The 27,832-nt window shown below is 39.7% G+C and overlaps 1 protein-coding gene and 1 long non-coding RNA gene across 2 annotated transcripts; both read right to left on the reverse strand.

The window, feature by feature from the left end:
* Positions 1 to 43: 43 nt before the first annotated feature.
* Positions 44 to 27,682, reverse strand: LOC102805006 (atrial natriuretic peptide receptor 1-like). Its single transcript, XM_078008179.1, has 20 exons — positions 27,028 to 27,682; positions 26,669 to 26,796; positions 25,574 to 25,753; positions 25,196 to 25,331; positions 23,317 to 23,553; positions 21,555 to 21,718; positions 20,659 to 20,781; positions 20,461 to 20,538; positions 20,117 to 20,221; positions 7,467 to 7,538; positions 6,701 to 6,869; positions 6,348 to 6,506; positions 6,019 to 6,196; positions 5,058 to 5,198; positions 4,635 to 4,758; positions 4,269 to 4,337; positions 3,921 to 4,095; positions 2,250 to 2,348; positions 238 to 329; positions 44 to 125 (listed from the first exon to the last, which is right to left on the reverse strand). Exons 1-20 carry the CDS (start codon positions 27,680 to 27,682, stop codon positions 78 to 80), a joined length of 3,132 nt encoding a protein of 1,043 aa, XP_077864305.1. The 3' UTR covers positions 44 to 77.
* Positions 13,438 to 14,355, reverse strand: LOC146746600 (uncharacterized). The gene is made up of 2 exons (XR_014929149.1): positions 14,221 to 14,355; positions 13,438 to 13,658 (listed from the first exon to the last, which is right to left on the reverse strand). It is a non-coding gene; the product is annotated as an uncharacterized LOC146746600 (long non-coding RNA).
* Positions 27,683 to 27,832: the final 150 nt, after the last annotated feature.

Genomic DNA, 27,832 nt, shown 5'->3' on the forward strand with positions numbered 1-27,832 from the left:
AGTACTGTAACTGTGTAAAGTGAGCTTTTACTATTATAAACATGGGTTGAGCAAAATTATATCACGTACACATATAACTAGGTTTTCTTTCTGGTCAACCAATATGTCATCAGAATGCCTTTACCCTGAAAGTAAACAGAAAAAAGTCATACGATCATGTTTCACAAAAATATTTCAAATTACAATAATAGAGCGACTCAATGTTAAATCCAGTATTGCGAACATTCCATAATTTACCTTCATATGAACCTCGCCCCTTTGTTTACATACATATCCACCATGTACACTTAGAGCTTTTACTACCTCTTCACTGACGTGGATACGGAGAGCTGTAATATAGACAACATATTTAGATGATATTCACTCTAAAAGTTCACCTTGACTGACTTACATATCGCAAAAAAACACACACAAAAAAAACACGTAGAGATCATATTACAATCACACTTTCAAAAGACAGCATTGATTTTGAAAGGCAGTGCTATTTTACATGAACACAAATCCAATATGTTCAGAGTATTGTCACAGGAGTTGAAAGTTCCATGACTAAACCTGATGCCACTACACCACTGATGGTAACATTTGAACTGTTGATCCAGCTGAAAACTCTCTCTTAATTAATGTGACCGTCTACAATTTCAAAACCAGTTGATATTCGCTAAATTCCCACTTACTAATCCGTGGCTTGGTTATTCTTGTTTTACAATAAAACACTTCGTAATACAAGCATGCAAAAAGTTGAAATTGAGAGGTTAACATTTGCGTGTTTTGATCACGTGACTTGATAAAATTATAGTTGTAGTATAAAGCACCTAACCTGAAATGTCGACAATCCTCGAACCTAATATAATTGTGTTTCCTAGACATTCGAACGCCGAAGGCGTTTGATGGGAAATGCGAACCATTTCACTCGAGGGACTTTAGTCCCGAGAGACTGTCGCCGTCTGCAGGTTTCTAGTTGATATGAATAATTCATAGTTGATGTTGACCTTATAACATAATGTATGCACATACATTCTAAATGACCTCTTGAATGCGTTGGTTGTTCACGTTATGAACATGATGAATACAATCACTCCAACCAACATAGCAAAGAAAACTATTAAATCGCCTAGAACCAAGGAAACAACGTGCATTGTTTGTGGAAGTCAAATAGAAAATATAGAAAACAGGAAGAGACTGATTCGCGAGATCAACAGAACTACGACATGCGAAGAAATCGAATTTGTTGTGGCAGAGACGATCGATCTACATATTGTCAGTTCGTATGCGTGCAGAAAACTGTGAACTGAGAGCGTCGACTCTGCATAAAAATATGGATGAGTTCAGGAAGAAATTTCAACAAACTAAGCGAGAGGTATTGGAAAGGTCGCTGGCATTTTCCTCTAAGAGAATGGAAACTGAAAGTGGGGGATCTCTGGTTTCGAAACGAGTTTTTTTTGACAAGACAAATGTCAACACGGCACGCTGACGAACATATCTCCCCCTTCTATGTAGTTTGCGATAGTGTCTCGCTAGTATTCTTTGCAAGAAATATCATGGTAGTCTAAACGTTCCAGCACTTTTATAATGCATTTGTCAAGATTTTTTTGTGTCATGATATGAGAAATTGCTGTGGAAAGTGTCGCGATCGCGCGTATAGTACAGTCAAAACAAACTTCGCGTAAGTCGTGGGCGATCCTCGTAGCCAGCGACCCCTGACCCTTTTCACGATTGGCCACGATAAAATAATAGACATCTGCGCAACTATCATTTGCATATGAAATTACCCGGATCTGGTAAGAAATCTTACCAGTGAATTGCAGCACCAGACAGTTGATCGTGCCTAACGGCACTCCATACTTTCTGTCCCGGCGTTCGCAATTTATTTACGCCTATTACGTTTATACATAATATTTATTAATAATAACAGATAATATTAGGTACGACCGACTGTCGACAGTCTACACTCAACCATACACTGTGCATGTAATACATAAGTGAAGATATATAACCACGAAAGCTTGAATAATTATTAACCAAATAGATCTTATCGGGAATCACCGTGGAGCAAAATACGACATATTTTAAAATGTATTTCGACCTAAACACGAAACATTACATGGAACATATGGCTTGACGTTGAAACCTCAGTTTACTTGAAAAGGTTAGTCAGCATCTTGCATATAATATGCACATCCCACAATAAGCAACCGCTGCTATGTTGGGCATATGTGAGTACTAGTGCCGGATACTATGCAATAACCCACCTTCACCGTTTGACTCGAATCTAGACGCAGTATTGACCGTATCACCAAACAAGCAGTACCGAGGCATCGCTAACCCGACTACACCAGCCACACAAGGACCTATAAAACACAAGCCATGCATGACACAGTCTCCGTTAGTTATCAAATCTAAGTTATAAAGTTTTGTTTATTGTAATATACGGTAGAATACTTTATTTTAGCTGGAATTAATTTTCGCTGAAAAGACGTTGCTTTGTATGTATTTTGTTGAATGTAAAATAAAGAAAAAAAAGGTATATCCGCTGGCTTTTATTTTCATTGAATCATTCCTTCAGCTAAAATAGCAAACAATAATTCCAAGCAAAAATAAATTATTTTACAGTAGTACAAATACTTGTTCATATATTGCTCTGGAATAGCATGAACTAAAACAAAATGGCCTCCGATCAGCCATTTTGAATCGTATCGTCAAACCAATACATCTGTATATCTATTACATGATGTATAATGAATAAATATGAAATTTGATCATCAGTAAAAGCATTTAGAGATATGGAGTTGTAGGCGTGGCCTGTTCAGAATTTGTCAACAACCAATCTTAAGGCTGGTTACAAACCACATCGAGGTTACGACTCTGTTAGCCTTGCTCTACTGGTTCGTAACCAGTCTTGTGATTGGTTCTTCGTCTCCAACTGTGCCATGCGTTCGGGCCAACCGTTAGTTCCTCATAAATGGAGTCAATTTGTGTAGTTTCCTTGATTTATTCTGCAGATATAGGTAAAATATAGGTAAAGCTTTGGCGAAATTTTAAAGCGCAACTAATATTCTTCAACCTTGTATTTTTATAGATTTTATTTTTAGTTCTGTTCGTCTGTTTTTTCCAGTTTAAAAAATATGAGCTCACTGGAGCCTTCATCCCTTGTCTATTTCTTACACTAGATACCCCCTCTCCCCGCTCATAGGGAGTGCGTACAGTTGCGTATAGTTCCTGGGCTCCCTGTGGTTTGTCTTCAGTTGTTAACCAAAACAGGCAGACTTCCCAGCAATCAAATAGACTATGTTATCTTATATAATTTCCAGGATTGAACATTTATCGGCAAACAGATTGGATGACGCTATCTGGCGACATTACGCCATCAATTTAGTCATTTAGTGACTTGACAATATAAGTTTTCAACAAATACAGTATATTATACACTTATGTATCAATACATAACTATATAATTGTGTATTACATGCAGCAAAGCGTATTTCTGTTCTATTGTTGTTTCGCGTAAATGTAATGTCCTCGACAAGTTTATCGGTCTTAGTGAATGTACGTTAGTCCCAAGTAGTTCGCTTGGCGTTTATCAACGGAATGTGTAACGACGGTGGATTCAGTGTCTGTTTAATTTAGTGCGACTATAGTGGAATGTAGCTTTAAATCGTTAATACAGATAATCCTTACAAAATAATACATTTTTGCAAGGCAGAGCTTGCCAACTGTACACATGATAGCAACGCCCACTGACAAATTGTGTCTACAAATAATAAATTCTCCAATTCGTGATATCAGATGTATTAAACTCGCGCAGCAATTGTCAATATTCCATGGTCATTGGAAACTGTTGAACCCACAACACGAGTGTAATAAATCCGAAATCACATGATCACGAAGTGAATATCATGTATATATCGAAACAATAGACTCACCTGTATGTATACCTATCCGTAGTTTTAATTTTTCATTCGGCATGTGTGGAATTTTGAAGGACTGAATGGAACTTAATAACGCCAATGCCATAGTTGCTATTTCACCAGCGTGTTTATTCCCATTACGTATCGGTAATCCACTGACCACCATGTATGCGTCGCCAATAGTTTCTACCTGATTAAATGCAAAAATCAGAAATTAAAATCAGAAATGCAAAAACAAAAAATCAGTTTGCTGAACGATGTCTATATTTTGACGTGCGAAAAGGAATTACGGGTACAGTTGGCGATTGCGTATGAAGACTGACAATTGTGGGCGGTGAGATAAGAAATGTTTACATAATTTACCTTGTAAACGTCACAACTTTCGATAATTCCATCGAACAGGGAGTATAACGAATTCAATAGTTGAACTACCTGTAGGTGGAATCAGTATAATTATATATCGAAATTCCTAAGGAGTTAGCAAAAACATGGTTGTCGAATATGGGAAAAAAGCAACAACAAATCACTGGACATGAATGCAAGACGTTGAGCAACAAATAGTTAGGACAACATTCAATTGTCGTAATTAAATGCGTATTAAGTATTAATTAGTTACATACAAACACAGAAAGAAAACATAGATGTAACTAATCTATTAACTTACATACTTATGCAGCCAGCTACAAAGTCATCGCAATATCTCCAAGTGAAAAGAGTGCATACACGTACCTGCATTGGATCACTGGACGCGGATATTGCAGTGAAACCTACAATATCAGAAAAGAATATAGTAACAGAATCAAATGTCTCTGCTTCTACTGGGTTGCCATTCTTTAGTTTCTCTGCCACTGATCTGTACAAATAAAGATTATGAAATGAATTTATCATGATGGGGTAAACGTATAACGTACGACAACATATATGTATGATTGCAAAATAACAATCATTTAGTTAAAATGTTGGGTTTTCCTCAGAGTGGTATAAATTATCACTCACTGTCTTAATTAAGTGTACAAACGAATATTTTTGAACATAACCTTCCGAACATTACAATGGTTATGACCACGCCGTATTCACAATACACAGACTAAAAGCATACACTGTTACCCACTCGTGCAAGTCACTAAGCAAATTTTGAAAATACCTACTAACCGTGGCAACATGCGATATAATAGTTGTTCCGTTCTCTTTTTTTCCTCCGTTAATTGAGAAGTTCGGTCAGCGACTATTTCTTCCAAGTTGTGTGCATATTTCTCCATCATGGTAACCATGTTGTCCATTATATTTACACTTCTGAATGTGGAAAAAGATAGTAATATCTGATGTGCTCGGTACGTTACAGTTTTCCCACGAATGGGAGAGGGGTCGATCAACCAACTTGTTGTTGCAAATGCGTGTAGCTTAATTTTTTAGTCAACTTGTCTTTTTCGAATTCCTATGAATACAGAAATGTCGACAGAGGTATCAACGTGTTCCCATAATGCCTTTGTCATCCGCCTGTAGAACTTCAAGTTGATTTATTCTCTCAGTAGCAACTGCGCGTAATAATATATTTTTAAAAATGTATCCGTTAAATCAAATGCATCAATACATGTGTTAGACATTATTGATAGCTTGCACCAAAGCGTAGGAGAGTGGGTACGGCCATTTATTAGGCTCCGAGGTAGTAAAAAACAAACGCTATGCATTTGTGATAGCGAAGTGCACCGTGTGGCGCGTCTGAATAGACAGTTTTTTGAATACGCCACTGACAGCGACTGATAACGAACCCTAAAAACGGTAGTTTAGATGAAGATGTATAATAGTAAGTTCAATAACAAAATAGCGAATGTTTGTTCACTGTACACTTCAACACAGCACGTCTCGATCAAAAACCTTCGATGTACGATGTAATTGGACATACATTTTGTTATTAACCTTATAATAAGGTTACCGAAGAACATGCCGTGAAATATATCTTAACATGCACAAATATAAGTAGTAACAAGGAACGACGTATACAAAATAAAACAGGTAATAATTGGTAGAATAGTTGGCTGACATGGGGTTGATCTGTATTCTAAGTATGCACAACATGCTCTTTTCAGACCGATACTTCTGTATGCGTGCTTACTTGTTCGGATTAATATTACGTAAGATCTGTCTTATATATGAGACATCACATCTCTTTTCCGGCACAGGATGCCAACATCGCTGTATCAAATTAGTCATTTCTTGTGGACAGGAATCACTCACAAACCCAGGGCGATATACTGTAGATGTTTTAATGTTCTTCACCCTTTCAATAATTTCTGAAAATTCAATAACAAATTTTTCATATTAACCAATCAGTTATGTGAATAAAATTAACTGAATTGTTATAATTACATAATTCTGTAACTATGTCATGCTACTACTTATGAAATACACTAAAGGTTAATTATTGGTTAACACGTGACAAACCTCGTGGTGACAAAGCAGTGTTACCATATACCCCATCTCTGTACACTATCTCGTGTAAGATAATGCCAATACTATAAATATCACCCTTTTGCGACATTGTTACAGTTGAATTGACAATATCTGTGTCTGGCAGATGTTCAGGAGCAGTCCATAACAATCCTAGAAATGAACAAGATATTTTGTGTGTAGAACAAGTATATTTTATATTTATACGCTTGTTTTATTGTTATTGTTCCCCGTCAATTACGTTCGACTTGTTGTATACAGTTATTTGCTTCACAGTACATATTCATCTCATTCACACGAAGATAATAAATGATTTACAAATTTTGACGGGATATTTCTCATCTTACCTTGATATGCAGCTTCTTCACTCACTTCTAATCGATATCTTTTATAATTTTTAAATTCCCAAAGACCAAAGTCTGTTAATTTTACAACCCAACGTCCATCTAATAAACAATTCGACGATTTTAAATTACCATGTACAGTCAATGGACTTTTATGAAGGAATTGAACACCCTGTGAAGAAAAAAAAATTCCACAATTAGTGAAATATTGGTGTAGTAACATCAGCTCAAATTATATTTTCTTTATCACTAAAGAAAATATAACTAGTTTCCTGATGATATAATGTTGTATACAAATAAATGCATGGTAATATTATTATAAGTTTCTAAAGACATTATTTGATAATCGAATGTTGGATTGGAATAAAACTTCGAACACACACTCGAATATACGAAACATTGTGGGGAAATTACCAAAACAAACATTCTTTTAGGTTGTCAAATTTAGGGAACAATGATGAGGGAATCAGTGTAGGCGAACTGGCGACACACGTCGGGAAAAGCGATGGGGGAATTCTTGACGTACATAAATGCACAAATTGATACAACATCGTGAATATATAAATAGTTTTATCCAGTACATGTATCTTTTTTGACGTGTGCCCAAAATGTTTTGTATGTTTCAAAAGATTTCCACCTTGTTTAAAATAGCGGCAAACGTGATTGCGTAAACTCTGAAAGTAGTCCAGTATATTTATATCATATAGTGTTCGTGATAAAAAATAAATTATGGTTAATTAGGGTTACATCCTATTCGAAAAATCCTTACCGCAGCTATATCATTTGCAAAGGACATTTTAAACAACCAATCCAAGGTGATTTCATCATTTTCAAGAACATCCTGAATAGAATATAAAATTAGATTATTGTGACGTAAATTGTAACTGGGAAGTACTTGGAAAAGGGAACAGAGCCCTGGATGTGTGTGTGGAAAGCACACATGTTTGGATACTTTGCCACAACTCATTGCACATGTTTATTTTTAGACTGCTGATACAGTAGCTGGATTGGGGTGTCAGCAAAATTTGATATACATACGTCCTGTTTCCCCTTTGGGATAATGGTATGTCCCAGATAGTGGTGTGGTGATTGTGAAATACTTTGGAATGTGCTGAGCCCAGTGTTGTTGGCAATGAAAATAGATATGACATCATTGACCCGAGTCTCCTACTTTAAATTGGTAGAGCTTGGATTAAGAGTGGTTTATTCCACTACCAAAATTGGCATCCTCTGTACACTGATTTGTCGACTATTTCGAGATAACCAATCATTTCGTTATATACATTTTATTATTTGCATGGCCATAAATTAGCTAGGGTATTTAAGTTGAGACATAAGGGAAAATCTTTAGTCAGGAAGGTAACCTGACTTGGTCCCACAACATCCTGAGACGCTGATTCCTGACTCCAATGAGCTGTACCCTATACTGTGGTACACATGCAGACGTGCTGTGCAGTAACCCCTGCTGATCAACAGGAACCACTGAAGCTCACTGCCTGAACTACTCCCGTTGTACCGGTGCTACCAGTAGCAGCAGATAGCAGTGAAGTTGCCGATACTCCCTGGACACAGAGCACGAGTTTAAATTGTAGTGCAGCTGCTGAGACAGTGTGCCAGATACGAAGGAACGCAACCAGGTACATTGCTGTTAACCGGAGAGTGGAGTGTTCCTTGCAGCCTCGATCAAGTCTTTTTAATTCTATTTATGTACTGTATACCCCCACCCCCTGCTGTTATTTGTTCATTAAAGTACAGGAAACCGTATATATGGTGTTGTGTTAATTTGTTATAATCGTTACTGGTATATTTCTTTCTCTGCACAGTCTCAGTTGTGGTGATATACATTCACCAAACGATCCCCACCCCGTGACAGCGGACGAGCTGAGAGGGAGGAGAGTTATTAGATAAGCACGCTACCAAAGACAAAGACTATTAGACCGGTATTAAAAACAAGCTCCCCGATCCTGAATACGGTGTAGCCCCATAAAGGCCCCCCCCGCATTTAACGTCACATTGGTGGCAGCGGTGGGATACAACTGGTGCAGAGGAGGTGAACCAGAGAAAGCAGATCATGGCGACTCCAGATACCGATCCAGATATGGCAGAGCAGATTCCAGTAGAGAGTATCCAGATTGAACCAGTAGCTGATACAGAGCAGGGAGATGATCAGCAAATTTTTGTTGATACATTAGGAGAAATAGAGTTTGCACAAGCAGCAGCTGGTGATATTGCAGAGTTTAAAGAACCAGAGGAGACTGAAAAGGAGGGGGTTGTGCAGCCAGAGGGTAGAGCGGATGAGCTGCCGCCACAGGTGACACCAACCTCTGGCTATGGGACCCAAGAAATTAGTAAAGCTGAACTGTTGACTGGCAGTAGAGTTACAGCGGAAAAGCGGAGTAAGCCAGCAGTAGCCGAGAAAACAGATATACCATGAAGGCTGGATACAGCCACACCACGGTACCGATCAGCACTGAGAGGGAGACCAGCTGACAGAGCAGATGACCTCTGGCTTGGGTACCCCCGGGCACAATCAACTGGCAGACGGCTGACAAACCCCACCTCAGATTTATTTGGGGGAATAAAAGAGGATCCAGAGCCAGTTGTTAGACCAAAGCTGCGCAAAGAAAAAGCACTGAAAGGAGAGGAGGCTTTCCGGCAGAGGGGCATGTATCCTGTGACGAAGCCTAATATAATTCCAGAAAAATTTAATGGGAAAACACCATGGAGAGATTACAAGGCCTATTTTGAGCAATGTGCACTTGTAAATAATTGGGATATGGCACATAAGTCCAGGTATTTGGCAGTGAGTCTGTCCGGTCTGGCGCAAAAAGTGCTGACCCAAGAAGCAGATGGTGGAGAAATACCGTACCAGGAGTTAGTCACCAGACTGGACAGGAGATTTGGTCCCGGTGGGCAAGCAGATACATATGCGGCAGAATTGCGGATTAGACAGCGCAAGAAAGATGAAAGTTTGCAAGAATTGGGTGAAGCTATACGGGAGTTAACAGAGATGGCCTACCCAGGTATGGATCTGGCTTCCCAAGAAAGGCTAGGCAGGCAGTATTTTAAGAATGCCATCCCTGAAAAGGAAATAAGAGACGGTATATTCAGAGCAAATCCAAAAACATTTGACCAGGCGATACAGGCTGCATTGGAGACTGAATCACACGTGATGTCAGAGAAAAGGAGATTGGCTGAGCGGTGCCCCAAATTTGGCAGGGTGCTGAATGCTGAAGGTGACTCGGAGATGGTAGAACTAAATGAAGGAATAAAAGAAATGGGGGTCGGAAAATTCCAACCAACCCAGATAGGAGAGCAGTCATTCGGTGGAGGGAAAGATAAAAGACCAAGAAGGTGGGGCCAGATGGGAATTGAGTGTTACAGATGCGGAGGACGAGGGCATATTAAGAGAAACTGCGCAACTCCACCAAACGGGTATGCGGAAAACGAATCACGACCAACCCCAGGGGCCAGGGCTGGGTCGGGAATGCAGACAGGCCCAGGCAACCCCAACAAGCAGTAAAAATGGTGCAGGGATGGAGGGGACAGGGTACGCAGGCAGGGGAGACAAAACTAGAGGAATCAGATACAGCGACCCCCCCAGCAACTGAAAGTAGACCCCTGCCTACTGTACATGACTATACAAGGGCAACAAGTGGTATATTTGTGGCAGGCAGAATAGGAGGATTACAGGGATATTTTTTAATAGATACAGGGGCATCAGGAACCCTGTTGTCAAGAAAACATTATGAGCGTATACCTGAGATGCAGAGACCTGCATTGGAAGCCATGACGACTCGGATCCGGCAAGCAGACGGTACCTTGATGAAACAGCATGGTGGAGCTAATATGGAGGTACGCATAAGTAAATACAAAACCACAGCCGATGTGATTGTAGTGGATATGGAGACTGATGCAATATTGGGGATGGAATTGCTGATTACCTTAGGCTGTGTAGTGGACATAAAGAATCTACAGCTGAAATTTCTGGATGAAATAGTCTCATGTTATGACTGGAAGGCCCGTACTCTTTGTGCCAGAGTGGTGCTGAGAAAAGCCGTTGATATTCCTCCTGGCAGTGAAATGTTAGTACGATGTGATGCTAACAGAAAGATCCCAGGCTCTCGGCAGGGAATGGTGATACCGACAGATAGAAACCCGATTGCGGAAAGAGGAATAATGGTGGCAAGAGCATTAGTATCAGATTGTAATGGGGTAATACCAGTACGGTTGTTGAATGTAACCCCACACCCGATACATGTAAAACAAGACACTGCGGTGGGGATGTTGGAGCCGCTATCAGAGGGGGAAGGTGTGGTTACAGCAGAGAGGGATAAAGAAAATGAGGTACCACTGAAAGAAAAGCAACTGCCAGAATATTTGCATGATATATGGAGGCGGAGTACAACAGAGCTGGATGACGGTGAAGCAGAAAAGGTAGCGGCATTGCTGATGAAGTATGCGGATGTATTTTCCAGGGGTGATGATGATATGGGGTGTACCAATCTGGTTAAACACTCCATTAATACAGGTGAGGCAGCTCCTATTAGGCAACCCTCAAGAAGACTACCAATTTGGCAGAGAGAGGAAGCGGGGAAGCAGGTGGAAAAGATGCTGAAAGCCGGTATTATTGAACCAAGTTGTAGTCCCTGGGCTTCACCAATTGTGTTAGTAAAGAAAAAAGATGGTGGGACAAGGTTTTGTGTTGACTACAGGAAGCTGAATGATGTAACAATTAAAGATGCGTATCCAATTCCCAGAATAGATGACTCTCTGGACAGTCTGTCAGGCGCTTGCTGGTTTTCTACCTTAGATTTGGCTAGCGGTTATTGGCAAGTCCAGTTAGATGAAGAGGCACAACAGAAAGCTGCTTTTGTGACCCGTGGTGGTCTGTATAGTTGGAAAGTGATGCCCTTCGGCCTTTGCAATGTGCCCTCTACGTTTGAGCGGCTTATGGAGCGAATAATGGCTGGATTGCAGTGGGAAATACTCCTGTTATATTTAGACGATATTATTGTATATGGCAGAGATATTGATGAGGAGTTGGAGCGTCTGGAAATAGTGCTAGGCAGATTGCGGGCAGCCGGACTAAAACTCAAGCCAAAGAAATGTGACCTATTCAGAACCAGTGTAATGTATTTGGGTCATATAGTGTCGAAAGATGGGGTAGCCACGGATCCAGACAAAGTTAGGGCCATAAAAGAGTGGCCAACGCCAACAAGTGTGAAGGATGTAAGAAGTTTCTTGGGGACAGCGTCCTATTATCGCCGATATGTAAAAGGATTTGCCAAGATAGCAGTACCTTTGCATAGATTAACGGAGAAGGATAGAGTGTTTAACTGGGATACCGAATGTGAGATTGCTTTCCAGGTGTTAAAGGAGTGTCTGATGTCTGCCCCAGTACTAGCGTATCCACAGGAAACAGGAGAATATGTGCTGGATACAGACGCAAGTGAAACAGGTATTGGTGCTGTCTTATCACAGGTCCAGGATGAAAAGGAAAGGGTGATAGCGTATGGCAGCAGGTCGCTTAGTAAAGCGGAAAGGAATTATTGCGTCACAAGGAAAGAATTGCTGGCATTGGTGAATTTCGTGAGATACTACAGGCAGTACTTGTATGGCAGGAAGTTCATCATAAGGACTGATCATGCAGCTCTAAGGTGGTTGTTGAATTTTAAGTGTCCAGAAGGGCAACTCGCCAGGTGGATCGAAGTCCTTGGGGAATATGAGTATAAGGTAGTACACAGGCCAGGGAAAATCCACGGGAATGCTGACGGGTTATCAAGGAGACCATGCAGGCAATGTGGTTGGCAGGGGAAACATAGCGCTGTGATTTCCAGGGCCGGAGAGTATAGCAATGAATTGCAGGATACTCCCACTTGCATGAGGGACACAGAAAAGGTGAATATGGGAACAGGAGTAAAGGAAAAAGGAATAGTGGACACCAGGATGGTGGACACAGAAATGGAGACCCAGATACGGTCTGTCAGAATTCAACCAGAGGTGAGCGGTGATCAGATAAGGGAAGCCCAGGAGGCTGATGCGGATATAGGGCCAGTAAAAAGGGCGAAAAAGGGCGGAGTCAGACCAGGTTGGGAAGAGATTTCACGGTTGGCGCCCGCCGTGAAGGCATACTGGGGAAGCTGGAAGCAATTGAGAATAAAAGAGGGCATTTTATATAAGTATAGAGAATCAGAAGATGGGAAATCGGGTTGTTACCGATTAGTCCTACCGAAAAAATACAGGAAAATGGTTCTGCAGGCTTTACATAATGATGTGACAGCAGGACACCTGGGTATTACAAAGACTGCGGAGAGAATAAAGCAGAGATATTATTGGTATGATTTGGGGACTGATGTGCAGTTATGGTGTCAACAGTGCACCGTTTGTGCAAAACGTAGTGTTTTACCCCGAAGGCATAGGGCACCACTGCAGCAGTATGGGGTAGGAGCCCCAATGGAAAGAATTGCCCTAGACATAATGGGACCATTGCCAGAGACCCCCAGGGGGAATAAAGTTATCCTGGTGGTTGGTGATTATTTTACTAAATGGATAGAGGCATATGGGCTCCCAAATCAAGAAGCAGAGACAGTGGCGCATACATTGGTAACACAGTTTATTTCACGGTTTGGTGTTCCTAGAGAAATACACTCTGACCAAGGGCGGAACTTTGAATCCAGGTTATTTGCAGAAATGTGTCAACTATTGGGTATGAAAAAGACACGCACAACAGCCGAGAATCCGAAATCTGATGGTTATATTGAGCGGTATAATAAGACATTGATAGATATAATTGCCAAGTATATTAAGGTGGATCAGTCCGATTGGGATTTGTATATTCCCATGGCAACAATGTCCTATAGGAATGCGATACAGGAATCTACCTCATTTACACCAAATTTGCTGATGCTGGGAAGAGAGATTACACTCCCTATCGACTTGACGATGGAAACGGATGTACCTGAGGGAGAAGAGACAATAACAGATTATGTGGAAAAGCTGAGGAATAATTTGCAGTGGATACATGAGAAAGCTAGAGTTAGGTTGCAAGGTAGTGCAAAACGCCAGAAACGACAGTATGACCAAAGACTTGCTGGGAAGCAGTTGCAAAGAGGCGATTTTGTGTGGTTATTTGACGCCACGAAAAGAAAAGGGCGCTCCCCAAAGTTACAGCAGAGATGGCAAGGGCCCTTCATAATAGTGGAAAAACTGTCAGATGTTGTTTATAAAATACAGAAAGGAAAAGGTGGTAAAACGAAGATAGTGCATTTCGATCATATGAAACCATATAAGGGGGAGGAAATAGCAAGCTGGCTGACGGACAGTGAACCCGGGAAGGTGGCAGAAGCTGAAATTAATTTATCCGAGTACCCTGAATTGGTGACACCGGAAGCGATATTTACTGACTCGAGCAAGGCAGGCCTAAATATAACTCAGTTAAATGCTGAACCGGAAATACGACGCGAGGCCCAGGAAGGTGGTAACGGGAAAAATGACATGATAAAAGATGAAGAAAAACTCACCCCAAAAGACACGACGAAAGATGCAGGTAGTTCAAAGCAGCCAGGAGAAGCAGAGACGCGAAGGAATCCCCCCAGAACGAGAAAAATACCTCGTCGGTTTCTGTATTAGTAAATAGGAAAACCAAGATGGCACCCGATGACGTAGCACATCGAGGGCGCCCTCGGAGGTGAGTTAAAAATAGCCCAATTGCTACGTCATTCATGCATACTTAATTTATAGAATCCGCTGACAGAGGAAAAAGTTTTTAACTTTCAAAGTTGCACACTTGATGCATCCTGGTGACCACTGCTGAAAATTGGAGACCCGCTTGCATTGCTAACGCGGAGAAAGACGTGAAAGGAAAGAACAAAAGAAAGAAAGAATGTCCGGCGGCAGGAAAAGAGATTGGGATGGCGAAAGGAAGCGTTGGGAGAAAGAAATGAATTTGAGGAGGTGGGACAGTCAACAGCCTGATCCGGACACCGTAACCTGTGAGAGATGTGATGCAGTTTTTAAGTCTAGGAGGCGAATGAGAGACCACATGGAGCGGCATCATGGGAATGCAACCGGCAGGGAGGCGAGCCGTAAAACTAGGAAAGAGAAGACGGATGGTGAAAGAGATGCAGAAAAGCCGTCTACATCGTCACTCGGGGTAGCAGTTGTTGGTGTGGGAAAGCTGCACAGTTATACTATACCCCGAATCCGAAAGTCCCAGGAATGGATGCAGGGTGGGCCCCAATGTCGGAGGGTAAGGAGAGAAGAAGAGAAAGGAAAGTCTGGAAGGACGCCGCCAGAAAGACGTCCGACAGTCAGATCAGGGGGAAAGGATATAGAGGCAATGAAACAAGCGTACGTGAATGCCTGTGAGCGAGGGGAGGTGGAACAGGAATCTGACGGGGTGTTGGTATCGTCGGACTCGGAGTCGAACCCAGAGGCGACGCAGGGTGAGGAGTATGCAGCGGGAGTTAAATATCGAGACGTGAGCACACAGACCCCGGAATTACAGAGATGCTGTGCTGGAGGTTGTGGGGGTGGAAAATTGAGAGTAAAGATTAGAAACCGGTCCGAGTGCGTTTTTGTTGATTTGGAAGAAAGCACGGACTCAAACTGAACTGTGATAAACTGTGAAGTGCACTGCCCTGTAAAAGTATTTTTAACTATATTTATAATCTGTTTTTAACTATATTAACAATCTATTTTAACTATATTTATATGACATATATATTTCTATTTTGATATGACTAAAAGTTTACAAGTAGATAAATCGCACTTGTGCGTGAGTAGAAAACAAAGTTATTATTTATTGTTCTATACTTGTTGTTATTCGATATTTATTTATTTTATTCTTTTGTTATACCCATGAAGTACAGTCTTTAGTTTGTTTTGTAACCAGAAACCAAAGAGATCTCAAACCGAACTCGTACTGCTGGGCTGCAGACCAGCATTGGGAGTTTGGGGAGAGTGGACAAATTTATCAATAAAGTGGAAGCCGAAGTTAACTGGACTGTGACTTTTTGTCCTTGATTTTATGTACTACTTCAATGCCACACCAATGTATAACCCCTTTGAATTTCCCACAACAGTTTACGTCTGTTTAAAATGCTATGAAATCAACCCCGGTGTGTTGAACTCAGGGGGGGGATAATGTGACGTAAATTGTAACTGGGAAGTACTTGGAAAAGGGAACAGAGCCCTGGATGTGTGTGTGGAAAGCACACATGTTTGGATACTTTGCCACAACTCATTGCACATGTTTATTTTTAGACTGCTGATACAGTAGCTGGATTGGGGTGTCAGCAAAATTTGATATACATACGTCCTGTTTCCCCTTTGGGATAATGGTATGTCCCAGATAGTGGTGTGGTGATTGTGAAATACTTTGGAATGTGCTGAGCCCAGTGTTGTTGGCAATGAAAATAGATATGACATCATTGACCCGAGTCTCCTACTTTAAATTGGTAGAGCTTGGATTAAGAGTGGTTTATTCCACTACCAAAATTGGCATCCTCTGTACACTGATTTGTCGACTATTTCGAGATAACCAATCATTTCGTTATATACATTTTATTATTTGCATGGCCATAAATTAGCTAGGGTATTTAAGTTGAGACATAAGGGAAAATCTTTAGTCAGGAAGGTAACCTGACTTGGTCCCACAACATCCTGAGACGCTGATTCCTGACTCCAGTGAGCTGTACCCTATACTGTGGTACACATGCAGACGTGCTGTGCAGTAACCCCTGCTGATCAACAGGAACCACTGAAGCTCACTGCCTGAACTACTCCCGTTGTACCGGTGCTACCAGTAGCAGCAGATAGCAGTGAAGTTGCCGATACTCCCTGGACACAGAGCACGAGTTTAAATTGTAGTGCAGCTGCTGAGACAGTGTGCCAGATACGAAGGAACGCAACCAGGTACATTGCTGTTAACCGGAGAGTGGAGTGTTCCTTGCAGCCTCGATCAAGTCTTTTTAATTCTATTTATGTACTGTATACCCCCACCCCCTGCTGTTATTTGTTCATTAAAGTACAGGAAACCGTATATATTGTGTTGTGTTAATTTGTTATAATCGTTACTGGTATATTTCTTTCTCTGCACAGTCTCAGTTGTGGTGATATATATTCACCAAACGATCCCCACCCCGTGACAGCGGACGAGCTGAGAGGGAGGAGAGTTATTAGATAAGCACGCTACCAAAGACAAAGACTATTAGACCGGTATTAAAAACAAGCTCCCCGATCCTGAATACGGTGTAGCCCCATAAAGGCCCCCCCGCATTTAACGTCACATTATAATAGAAAGTGAGCAACACGGTCATCAAGTTAAAATACAGGAGGTAACTTCCGTTCTGTATTACATTGTAAAATGTTTGAAAATTGTGTGTTAGACGGGCAGACCACGTGTTTTCAATCGTTATGATTTGACTTTTGTTTAAAGTATTGATGGTTGAACATTTCTCTTGGCAGTTCTTTAAATAGATACTCATAATATGAAAGATTTTAACATGAGTATCAACATAGCATTGTCCACTGTCGAAAAGCATGAATAATTACCAATAGGTGCGGAATAGATGAATATACTCTTACTAGCGTACACTATCTAAGTGTCCCGCCCTCATCCACTTGTCGCCAGGCAACCAAACACAAACAGACTATCGGACCAATATTTCGAATCCGAAGTGGACGAAGGGGGAGCATACATTTTTCCTCACTGTATAAAAGGGGGCCAGCACACACAGTCCCCAGAGAACGGTCCTCTCAATCCAAATCAAGGGCAATGGATAAGTATTGTGTCGAACCAGCTCTAACCGTACCCACAAACACGCTAGCACAAATAATGAGACTTTAATAATTCCAAACAATAAACGGTAAATTATCAAACAACTAGCAGTCATGCAATACAAGATCAGTAAACTGCAATACATCAGCAGCAACATTAATCATAAATCACAGCTACTACTACAAAGTTGTGGCTGAAACAGCACTCAATGCACAAATGTATCTCTACAGTTCAGTGACAACAAGCAATCAAATGTCTCTTTACAAATGTCACTGTACAAACTACCAGCCAGCACTATGCTCTGCACCAGTACAGTCTCGATCAGCTACCAAGTGCGTGCAACTCCTCATATGGCAATAGCAATGACGTCACAATATTTACTAATCGCAATAACACGCAACGAAACAGAAAAATAACATATCACAAGTTTAACAAAAATCAATAAATGTGAAAGCTTATACACATCAAACTGAATCAGTGGAAACCAGCAACCATGTTGTTGACATATCTTCCGTTCAACTTGAGCAAAATTCGCGCACTGGTGAATACAATTTTTGGCGGCAAACAAACCACAAATCAAGATTAACCCGGGGAAACCGAAACAGGAGCGGTGGGGAAATAACCCAGGGAGAGAGTCATTTCGAGCTCGCTAATAAACGGTTATTACATCACGTCAAACCCGTCGTCGACCTGAGTATCACTACAGTTTATTATCCTGACAAATGTGATACTCGGTTATGGCGAAGTCGGTCTTTCACACATGAATCAGACGGTTTACCTCAGAGTCTTCTCTCGACTTACTCGCCTACCAGCACATCCCACGCCGTCTTGATCACTCGTCGATGTCCCAAGTTTACCACACAACAGCAGGCAATCGATCAAGATTCGAACGTCAGCCTCGTGGTTTGTAGGAGCGCAACGTCTTTCAATCATGGAAAGTTCGTATCACAAGATCCAAGACTCCCTCAGTCTCACAGCTGACTCCAGCGGCGACTCGAATGAATCCCCTCCTCTGCCACAAGTGTTCAGTCAGGAATCAATGCAGTTATTCGCCTGATTTAGATGAATCTTCACTCCGCTCACTGTAACCAAGTTCAGATATTCCGGCCATGTTCCAGTCCCCTTTCTAGCGCGTTCCTTCAACCAATCCGACAGCTCGCCTCTTCAGGTCAAAGGTCGGTCACCCTCAATTAGCATAAAAAACTCCAAATTTAGGAAAGACATCCCCAACCCGTGTCTCGCTCCTGTACACGGTGAATTCTAACAGTCTAAAATAAGCCACATACCATGGAATCGGGCAAACACCATGGCAACCAGTTTCCAAATAAATACTAACCCAAAAAGTGATCCACACTCGGTCAATAAACCGGTAAATCAGCATTTCGTACATCACTCAAATACTGCATAATAGTACACTCAGTTACCTAGTCAACGCTAATACTACGTGTGACATAAACCTATACTGTTTTTCATTATGAAAAAAAGCTGTCAAATGAAAATAATTTCATCACAGTGAAATCAAATTAACTTATAATTAAGAAAGTATTTAGTCAGCGCATACTGACGATGATTGGGCGGTTATGTTCAGAAATGCTATCACTGAATTGATGTAGAAATCACCAGAATACATAATTGGATGATCGCTAGATGGCGCAACTGTACGATAAACCCCAAATGGTGCATACGACAATTCCGCAATGAGCAGTTGAACAGTTTCATGCTAATTTATTTACTTCTGATGATTTATAATAAATTGTATTTAACAATATATGGATAACAAAATGCAACATTCAACTACGGACTGTCACCAATGCACGGTACTACGTCTCTCACTGTCCCCAAATAACAGAATGCTTGGTTAGTTTCGAGCACGTGCTGCCATGGGTTAGATGGCAATATATGGCGGAATTCGGAACATAGCGATAGTTTAAGCAGCATGTTTATGCCTTATAGGACGCATAGACAATTGAAATTGTAGGCATTGCAGTTTTAAACACTATCACAATGATTAGATTGATCAGTGGTTATGTACTGGATGCTAATACACAAACGGTGTAACAAGATTAGAAATAAAACTTATGAATTTATGACGATGGCGCGCCACACTGCAAATATGCTTCATCGAACAGATAGTTATGTTCAAAATAGAGGACGCACTACATTGACACCATCGAGTGTCAGAGTAATGTTGCACATTGGCTTATCATCATCGTATTAATCTGCCATTGAAGCTATTATGTTACATGGCATAATTCATCCAATCACGAAAAACAAAATCAGAGTCAAATATTAAATACAGGTACGATGGTGTAAATAAAAACATGTGTGTGAAACGTGTTACACTGTTGTGCACTTTTAACGACATGGATGTGCGAAACAATTGGTTATTTCCCACATGAAAATGACCCGGATAGCTTAATGACAATGGATCAGGTTTATTGTTCAAAACGTTCCATACAATTGACAATGTGGGGAAAACACACACTTATTTGACCTCAATCACTAGCCCAGTCAGTTTCTGAAAACTGAGTTGCACGTGGTACCGATCGACCAATGAGAACGTAATAACCATCAGCGCACGGTAGTATAATAAACAATGACAAGGAAAACAGAAAAAACAGTAATCTAAGACTAACCTGCAGACTTCCCTTCTGACAGTACTGTTCCACGATACAGATGTTCGGAAGATCAATACAAACCCCAATAAACTGATTAAGATTGTCATGACGGATGTCACGCGTCTTTTGATGAGAATAAAAACACAAAAAAATACCATAACCAATTATTTGATTTGCTAAACTAGTAACAGTAGATTCGTATAAGGTACACACATTCTTATACTGTTTCTGCATCAAAATATACGTTTGATCTTAATATATTGCTACAAAAGTTCAGTAAAAGGTTGACCAACTCTAAGCAACGCGAATATAGCAACATATAATAAATAATAGCAATGGTACAAAAGATAGAAATACTGTGCCTGTTTCAATTCCAAAAGTTGACTTCGTATGATATTTATTCCGGAACGATTCACCCTTTTTATGGTTACCAATGCACCCTGAATGGTATAGAAAAACACAGTGCACGCATAAAACGACTGCAATAATGGATTTGTTGAAAGGTGATGAATATTCAGATGATAAGTTTGAATGTCATCACGTGAGTTATCAGTACGTACCTGATATATTCCAATCATAGCGAATATTTGCTGCTGGGAGTTGTCATGAAATCTATCCATTGAGAGAACACTCCTTGAGTTTATTCCGGTCCTGCTTTCACTGAGATAACTGCCATGGAATGACTGAAATGCCATGAAATGATTGAAATTATATAAACATTGAAATAACGAATTGTAGCACTATAATACTGTCTACTATGAAGGTTATCAAAACATAATGTACCATACTGTATTATTATACTGTACCAGGATTTAAATTGGCAAGGGAGTGTAGTAATTATGCAAGCTGTTGTTAAATAGATGATATATCACGGTTAAATCCTGCTATGAAATAGTATTTTGCGTTACAGTTATTTAAAAAAAAAGATGCCTGAGGAATTTTTTTTCAGTATTGAGCTAACAACGCCAAACAAATGATTGGTGTCTGCAGTTGGTCTATCGCAGCCATTGCTCATTACGTCATCGGGCATACGTCATTTATTGTTGTATTTTTTTGAAATTATGTAGATTGAGAAAATTCACATACTTAAATAGCCAGGTATTCATGGTCAGTATGACCTACTCAGTTAAGTTTCCCCTCGGGGACTAGTACGTGTCTGTCCACCAACGATGACAAAAATCTGAGTGGAACTTATTTAAGTACAAACTAAACAGACAAATTACAAACATATAAATAAATAATTTCGCACATAATCCACTCGCGCCACGCGGTCGTGGTTTATAGCCATCACATGACAACAAATAGTACGCAATAATAAGGTTATCACGAGAATACGGCAAATTACTGAAACTCACACAGGTAGTACGACATCACATTCGTACGTACTTTGCATAGAATGAAAAGTACACAAATACTGAATACCTCGCCCGACATTTTTTACTCATATATCTATCACCTTAAAATGTTTCTGCGTTGCAATGTCACTGTAGTTTATTTTCCACACCGTTTCCAGGAGTGCAGTTTCGAACTGCTGTCTCCGATACACGACGAATGCTATGATAGAAGCCACGAACGCTAGAACTAGAGAAGCAACAATGGCCAACAGGAGAAACGTCGAATCTGAAAACAAGCAAAACAAAACTGAAAATATCAAATACTGCGCAGGTTTTTTTCGAACCTACTATCGGAATTATTGTATGAAATAGTACTGGTATTTGTTGAAGGACGTAGCGAGGGAGGGGAATATGTGCAACTTCACCAGAAAGAACATAATGTCACTGAGCAGTCGAATTCGACAAGCATAATGCAGCCTGTAGCCTAGTAGTTTTTTTGAAATGTTATTGTTAGAACTGAGTTCTACATGAAATTAAACATCCAAAACGGGTCGCCCTCTCCACTGAGGTAAGGTGATACAGACCGATATTCTTCCACCAATAGATGTTATTTTGGGAAACCTGAGTAAAAGCCGCGATAAGCGCTTTAAAATACCATTATGAAAGGAAGATGGTCATATGGTTTTGTCATGTATTCCCACATATGGAATTAGGTTTCTATAGCAACATGTACTACATGTATCCTCGGCACTTGCACTTGAAATCTGAATATAACATTCATTCATGTCATTGTCACAAATATATCAACCAACAATTATCCTAATATTTGTTTACAAGGTTGAAGGTCACGATTGTTAAGTTTACAAAAATGAATGTGGCCATTTCTGGGTTATCCGCATAAGGTAATCAAATTTTTCGGGATGTTGGTACTATCTCGACTATTACTTCTTTAGCGATATTACAGCTCTTCACCTGGTAGAACTCCCGTGATACCTTCTCTGATAGTATTTAGATATTGTGTGACGTACATCCTCGTGTCGGCAAATATCCAGTTTAGTTGAAGCATATTTGATACGTCCCCCAAAGTCTGATTGTTCTGACAAAAACTTTCGCACTGACACCGAATATTTGATGAATCTATCTTGTGAATCGCTACGTAAATACGTAGACTGCATAGAATTCTGTATCATCAGTGATTGGCTGTCTCCATAACTTCAGTACATTGGGTACTCGCATACACAGACTGTCTTGCACGTAAGTTCCGACCACAGACTTCCAGACCGATCCACTAGTATATTATAGTATCTATTCACAAGCATGCTAAACACTTTCCGTTAAGTGTAAATCAACTAGCTAACCATTAGTGTTCGAAATGTATACCCTTAACAAATTGGTGGTCACGTAAACATGTACATGTATATGAACCAACGTTTACTTTGGATTTTTAGTAATGCTCTGTAATTTTTAGTAATGACAGTGTGTGAGACAACAAAAAACGTTTTCATCCCCAACTGCCTTATTTTGCTGTGATTTTCGGTGAGTCCCAAGCAAGTCTTTTGCATGAACAAAATTATTGAATAATTATTTCAATGCCACAATACGTCTGTCACTATTTCATTGTTTTAAGTTTGTGCATGTGGGACTTTAAAACCTTGCATGTAAATCAAAGAGGGGACACAATACGGGCTGAGTATGTCCAGCCTGCCCCATGATGCAATACGCGGGAGTGAAACATTCGGGTTACCATCGCCTGTTGCTCCTTTAGCAAATGAACGGACCCGTAACATCTCGTAATATCATGATCAATGAAATTTGTTATTGAATAAAATCTTTTACACTACAATAGCCGGTGATGTGATGATGTGAACACTGGTGCAAACTCACCTTTCTCCGGTTCTATGCAAAATTCCCTTTGGAAACCACATATAGGTACCGACAGTGGAGGCTCATCTTTCCCAGAAGGCCAAGCTATCTTTGTACCAGAAAACAGCCGAAGCGTACTTGTGGCACTATCATACAAACCAGCCTTGATAAAGATACCATTGATAGCATCGAAATTGAGAAGCCAGAAATCTTGATTTCGATCACCATTTTCGTCTATTGTGATACGACCAGTGAGGCCTGTGGACAGATATGGAGTCCAACATTCATTTGTATTAATGAAAACTGTGACAACAAGCTTTGATCTCTCGAACACCAAGAGCATCGATTCATTGGCAAAAATTAGTGAAATATCGCGAGTTGGAAATCGGACAGTATAAAGTGCCCGGTGTTTTAAAAAAAGATGTTATCCGTGGAATGGAACTCGCACTCTCACCCTAAGACAATTGATGTTCAAATCAGCTCTCACGAGTCTGAGAAGGATATTATGATATATGTTGCATCCTACATTCAAGTTTATAAACTAGGCTATAATGAACGCTATATATTGTTCATTAAGTTAATAATATGTTACGTAATACTAGATGTAAAATAAGTGTACATTACTGATAATTTTTTGTTCCAAAAGGCCATTTCAAAAACAAGCGAAAGCTAAATATATCATTTTTATACACTCACGAATACGTGTGCTTCTAAGTTATGAAAACAATTTCTTCGATATTGCAAAATATTTTTTTTTATCAATAAAAATGTCTATTGATGAAATACGATATGCTGTATGTATATGGTTATATGTCCGAAGTCATAAACAAAAGCTCCAGGAAGTGATTTTTTGATGAAATTACCTCACAAAGACAATGTTTACAAATAGCTGAAAACAATATCATTACACAATTTTTGTGTGGTACTGGACGCAATATACGTGAATGAAAACAATGTACAATACTGAAATCTTAGCTGCCGTGATAGGGAAGATACTTGTTTGAGCTTACTACAAGTTTCTTGTCGTCTGCCACTTTACGAAGGCAACCAAATGAAGCCATTATACTGGCGCTATCTTGGTCTGAGCTATGGGACAATCGTGTGGGTATAGCAATGTGTGTATTATGTTGCCTAATTTAAACTGTTGACAATCGCTGATTTATATGGTGCGTTTGTAAGAGAGCAGTAATTGCACAATCTATTACGTTGGCATAAAACTGTTATATATTATGTATGTCTTCGGAAAACCGGAATATGTACTTGATTTAGCTGGAATGTACATTGCTAAAGATAACGACCATTCCAGCAACGTAATATTGCATTCAAGACCGAACGTATAGGGATTGACTCACGCCCTCTTACACTCAGCTATCAATTGATTTTGCATAATTCAACTTTGTATAGTTAATTGTATTTATGTGTGCTTATTGGTTAAATTTGCATGAATAAATCATTAAACAGTGAGCTACGAAAGTCTATCTAATGCACATCGCATATCATTCGATATAATTATTCAATGATTAGGAACATTGCCGGAGCATGATAATTATTTTCATGTCATACGTATTCAGTAAAAACATACTGCTATATTAAATAAAACAGCACAGTATGACACAAAACTCATCCACACTTAATATTAAAATTCGGCTTCACACGATTGTAAATAGTGTTTGATATAAAGTTCATTACATGTAATTATGAAAATATTATTACGAAATACCGAAAGGCAATATGCTAACGGACATGATAATTGTATATTAGTTGTTCAACAAATGGTTTAGTTATATTTCCTCTGCGTTTTCGTTGTTTTGTATTATAAAGTCGTTTTGAAACTTTTGAACAGAAATGCGGTGTCGGTAGATACATATCATGAACACCTGAAACACACCATGTTGTATACCTTGGAAGTCAACTTGTTGCATTTCTTTGAAGAAATTTCTCCCATCGTAAGGATCACCTCCATTGATGCGTACTCGATGTAGTGTATATGCATAAAGAAGAGTAGCGTCATACAAATATGTAGATATTGAATTAACCTGAAAGAGACAACGTATCAGTGACTAAAGCTAGGGTTGCTAGTAAATGTAAAGCAGATAATAATCAATGCCATAAACCAAACATTGATTGAACAATTCATTTGAGACTGAAATGTATGACTGACTTTGCGAACTACAGAGTAGACAGAATACAAATCTCAAATCATTTAATCCATGCTCAAGCATGCGCACATTATTAATTTTGATATGATATCGACATCTAACACTACTATCGCTCTCACCCCAGAAACATCTGTTATGTTCATATACCATGGCGGTTCCAAGAAACTTGCCATCACTTCCTTGGCAAATGTATTGAATACAGTCTCATCGGTATTAACCATTTCAAGCACAAGAAGAGATTTTAAGGCCCTCGCTAGATCATCTCTGCGAGTTTCTACGCCAGTCAGCCATGCCGTACCCTAGATGTTTTTGGTAAAAAAACAAAACAAGTATTGACATTTTTATCAAACTTTAAAGATGTGTTAAAACATTAAAAACGTAATGGGCATTATGTGGCATGCCCCATAGCTACACAATTGCACGACAATGTGGAATAAATTAGATATAAGTAGGTTGAAAATATTTTTAAAGTGACACAACTACGTTGAACAAAGATGAAAGCAGGACAAATCAAAGTAAGTAATCAAAGGTCCGGCCAAATACTAGTCTTATAAGGTATTATGAACAAAACAATATTTATATAGGCGGATGCTATACGTCAATAGGCATCGAAAAAGGAAAAAAAAAGAAAAGAAAAACAAATATTATTGACATGAAATATGGTGTATAAACCGTGGCCAAGAAATCGTTCCAGACACACAGAGCTATGACAACACACCGTGAAGAATTCGAATGCGTGAAATAACACTGAACGCCAGTATAGATAGAAAAATGGCTGCTCGCAACTTTTGACATTGAGTTCAACAGTGAGTATATTTTGGAAAATAAGTATACAGATACAGTCTCCAGTTGAAACCGCGCAGGCATATAAAGCATAAATTCTGTGTCTTCAATGGTTCGCATATCGCACGGCCATACAAAAAGAATTATTATTATCAATTACAAGAATTGTGTTTCATTTCGAATGTCAAAATTACTGCATTGATGCTACAAGACACGTAAAAACACACTTTCTTTTCAACCACCATGGCAGATAAGCTGAATGTGTTTCTTTCAGAGAGTACATTTTCTATGTAGTTGGAAATTTCCAATAAGACCCTGACTTGTAGTACGCACCAATAAAATGCAGCGGAAAACAAACAAAGGACATGTCTCAATAACGATTATATGGCTTTAGGGTTAACGTGATAGAAAATTATTATGTATCCACTCACCTCATAAGCACTCATCGTCAATCGCTCGACAACGATGAATACATACTCTCCACTGATTAAATATCCTTTGTCGTAGGCAAGTAACATAAGTTCACGTACTTTTGCAGCATTCACTAATAAGATAATGACTAGAAACATACAGAATAAAAATTATATGTGTAATAATCGCTTCGATGGAAGTCAACACAACATGAAAGATAGAATTTTCACACTATTTGATTCAAGGTAACTCAATAAACCATTGTCCCTACTTTTTCTATACATTTGATTTTCATCAATTTCGATAAAAATATATTTCAACCAACATAATGATTCCCATAATGTGTTAATGGGATGTTAGATATGAATTAACAACTTACTCCTTGCTTTTCTTAACATATCATCCAGCTCTTTTTCATATAGAGAAACATCCATTCGATTGAAGGAAGTAGTTTCTATAGTGATATTTGTTGTTGTTAGTTCTAACTCTATGGCATCCGCAATATACGTCATATAACTAGCACTAAAAATACCAATGTGCTTCCATTCAAACGCTTCTATGGTTGTGATGACTGCCCAGGCGGTTTTAGAATACGGCGATGACGTACGACCGTATGTATCATACAAAGCTTTAGACGATAATTCCGATGCGGACGACACATGTCCAACCATGGGAACGTTCCACTGAGACGCCAACAATCCTGCAGCCATTGATGCCGCCGAGAAATCAGGTCCTATTATACCTGCAACGTGGTCATCACGGATGAGAGTTACTACTCTTTCCAGAGAGAGCCTGCCATCAAAGCCGCTGTTGTAATAAATAAAGTCTAGCGTGTCATTGGGAAGAATGTCTGGGTTATTATGGATGTGTTTTAGTGCCACGTTTGCTGCTGCGCCAATTTTATACACATTAAACGGTGCGTAAGGTACTTCTGTTAGAAGTAAACCAAATGTATAGTTGTCAGCATTGACGCCGGGATTCAACAAAGCGAGTAAGCATGTGATGCGAAGAAACGGGGATGTCATTCTCTCCATTCGGAGTCAGATCTGGTGAGAAACAATATATACATTTACAAGTAAAATGATAGAAACAACACTTTAAAACATGATCAGTACCGTACACGAACCGTTTACAATTGCAAGTCGAATGATAGAAAAAACACATTGAAACAAGTTCAGTTTCGT

The sequence above is a fragment of the Saccoglossus kowalevskii genome, chromosome 4 (genome assembly GCF_978046115.1).
Source record: "Saccoglossus kowalevskii chromosome 4, keSacKowa6.1, whole genome shotgun sequence".
NCBI classification, from domain to species: domain Eukaryota; kingdom Metazoa; phylum Hemichordata; class Enteropneusta; family Harrimaniidae; genus Saccoglossus; species Saccoglossus kowalevskii.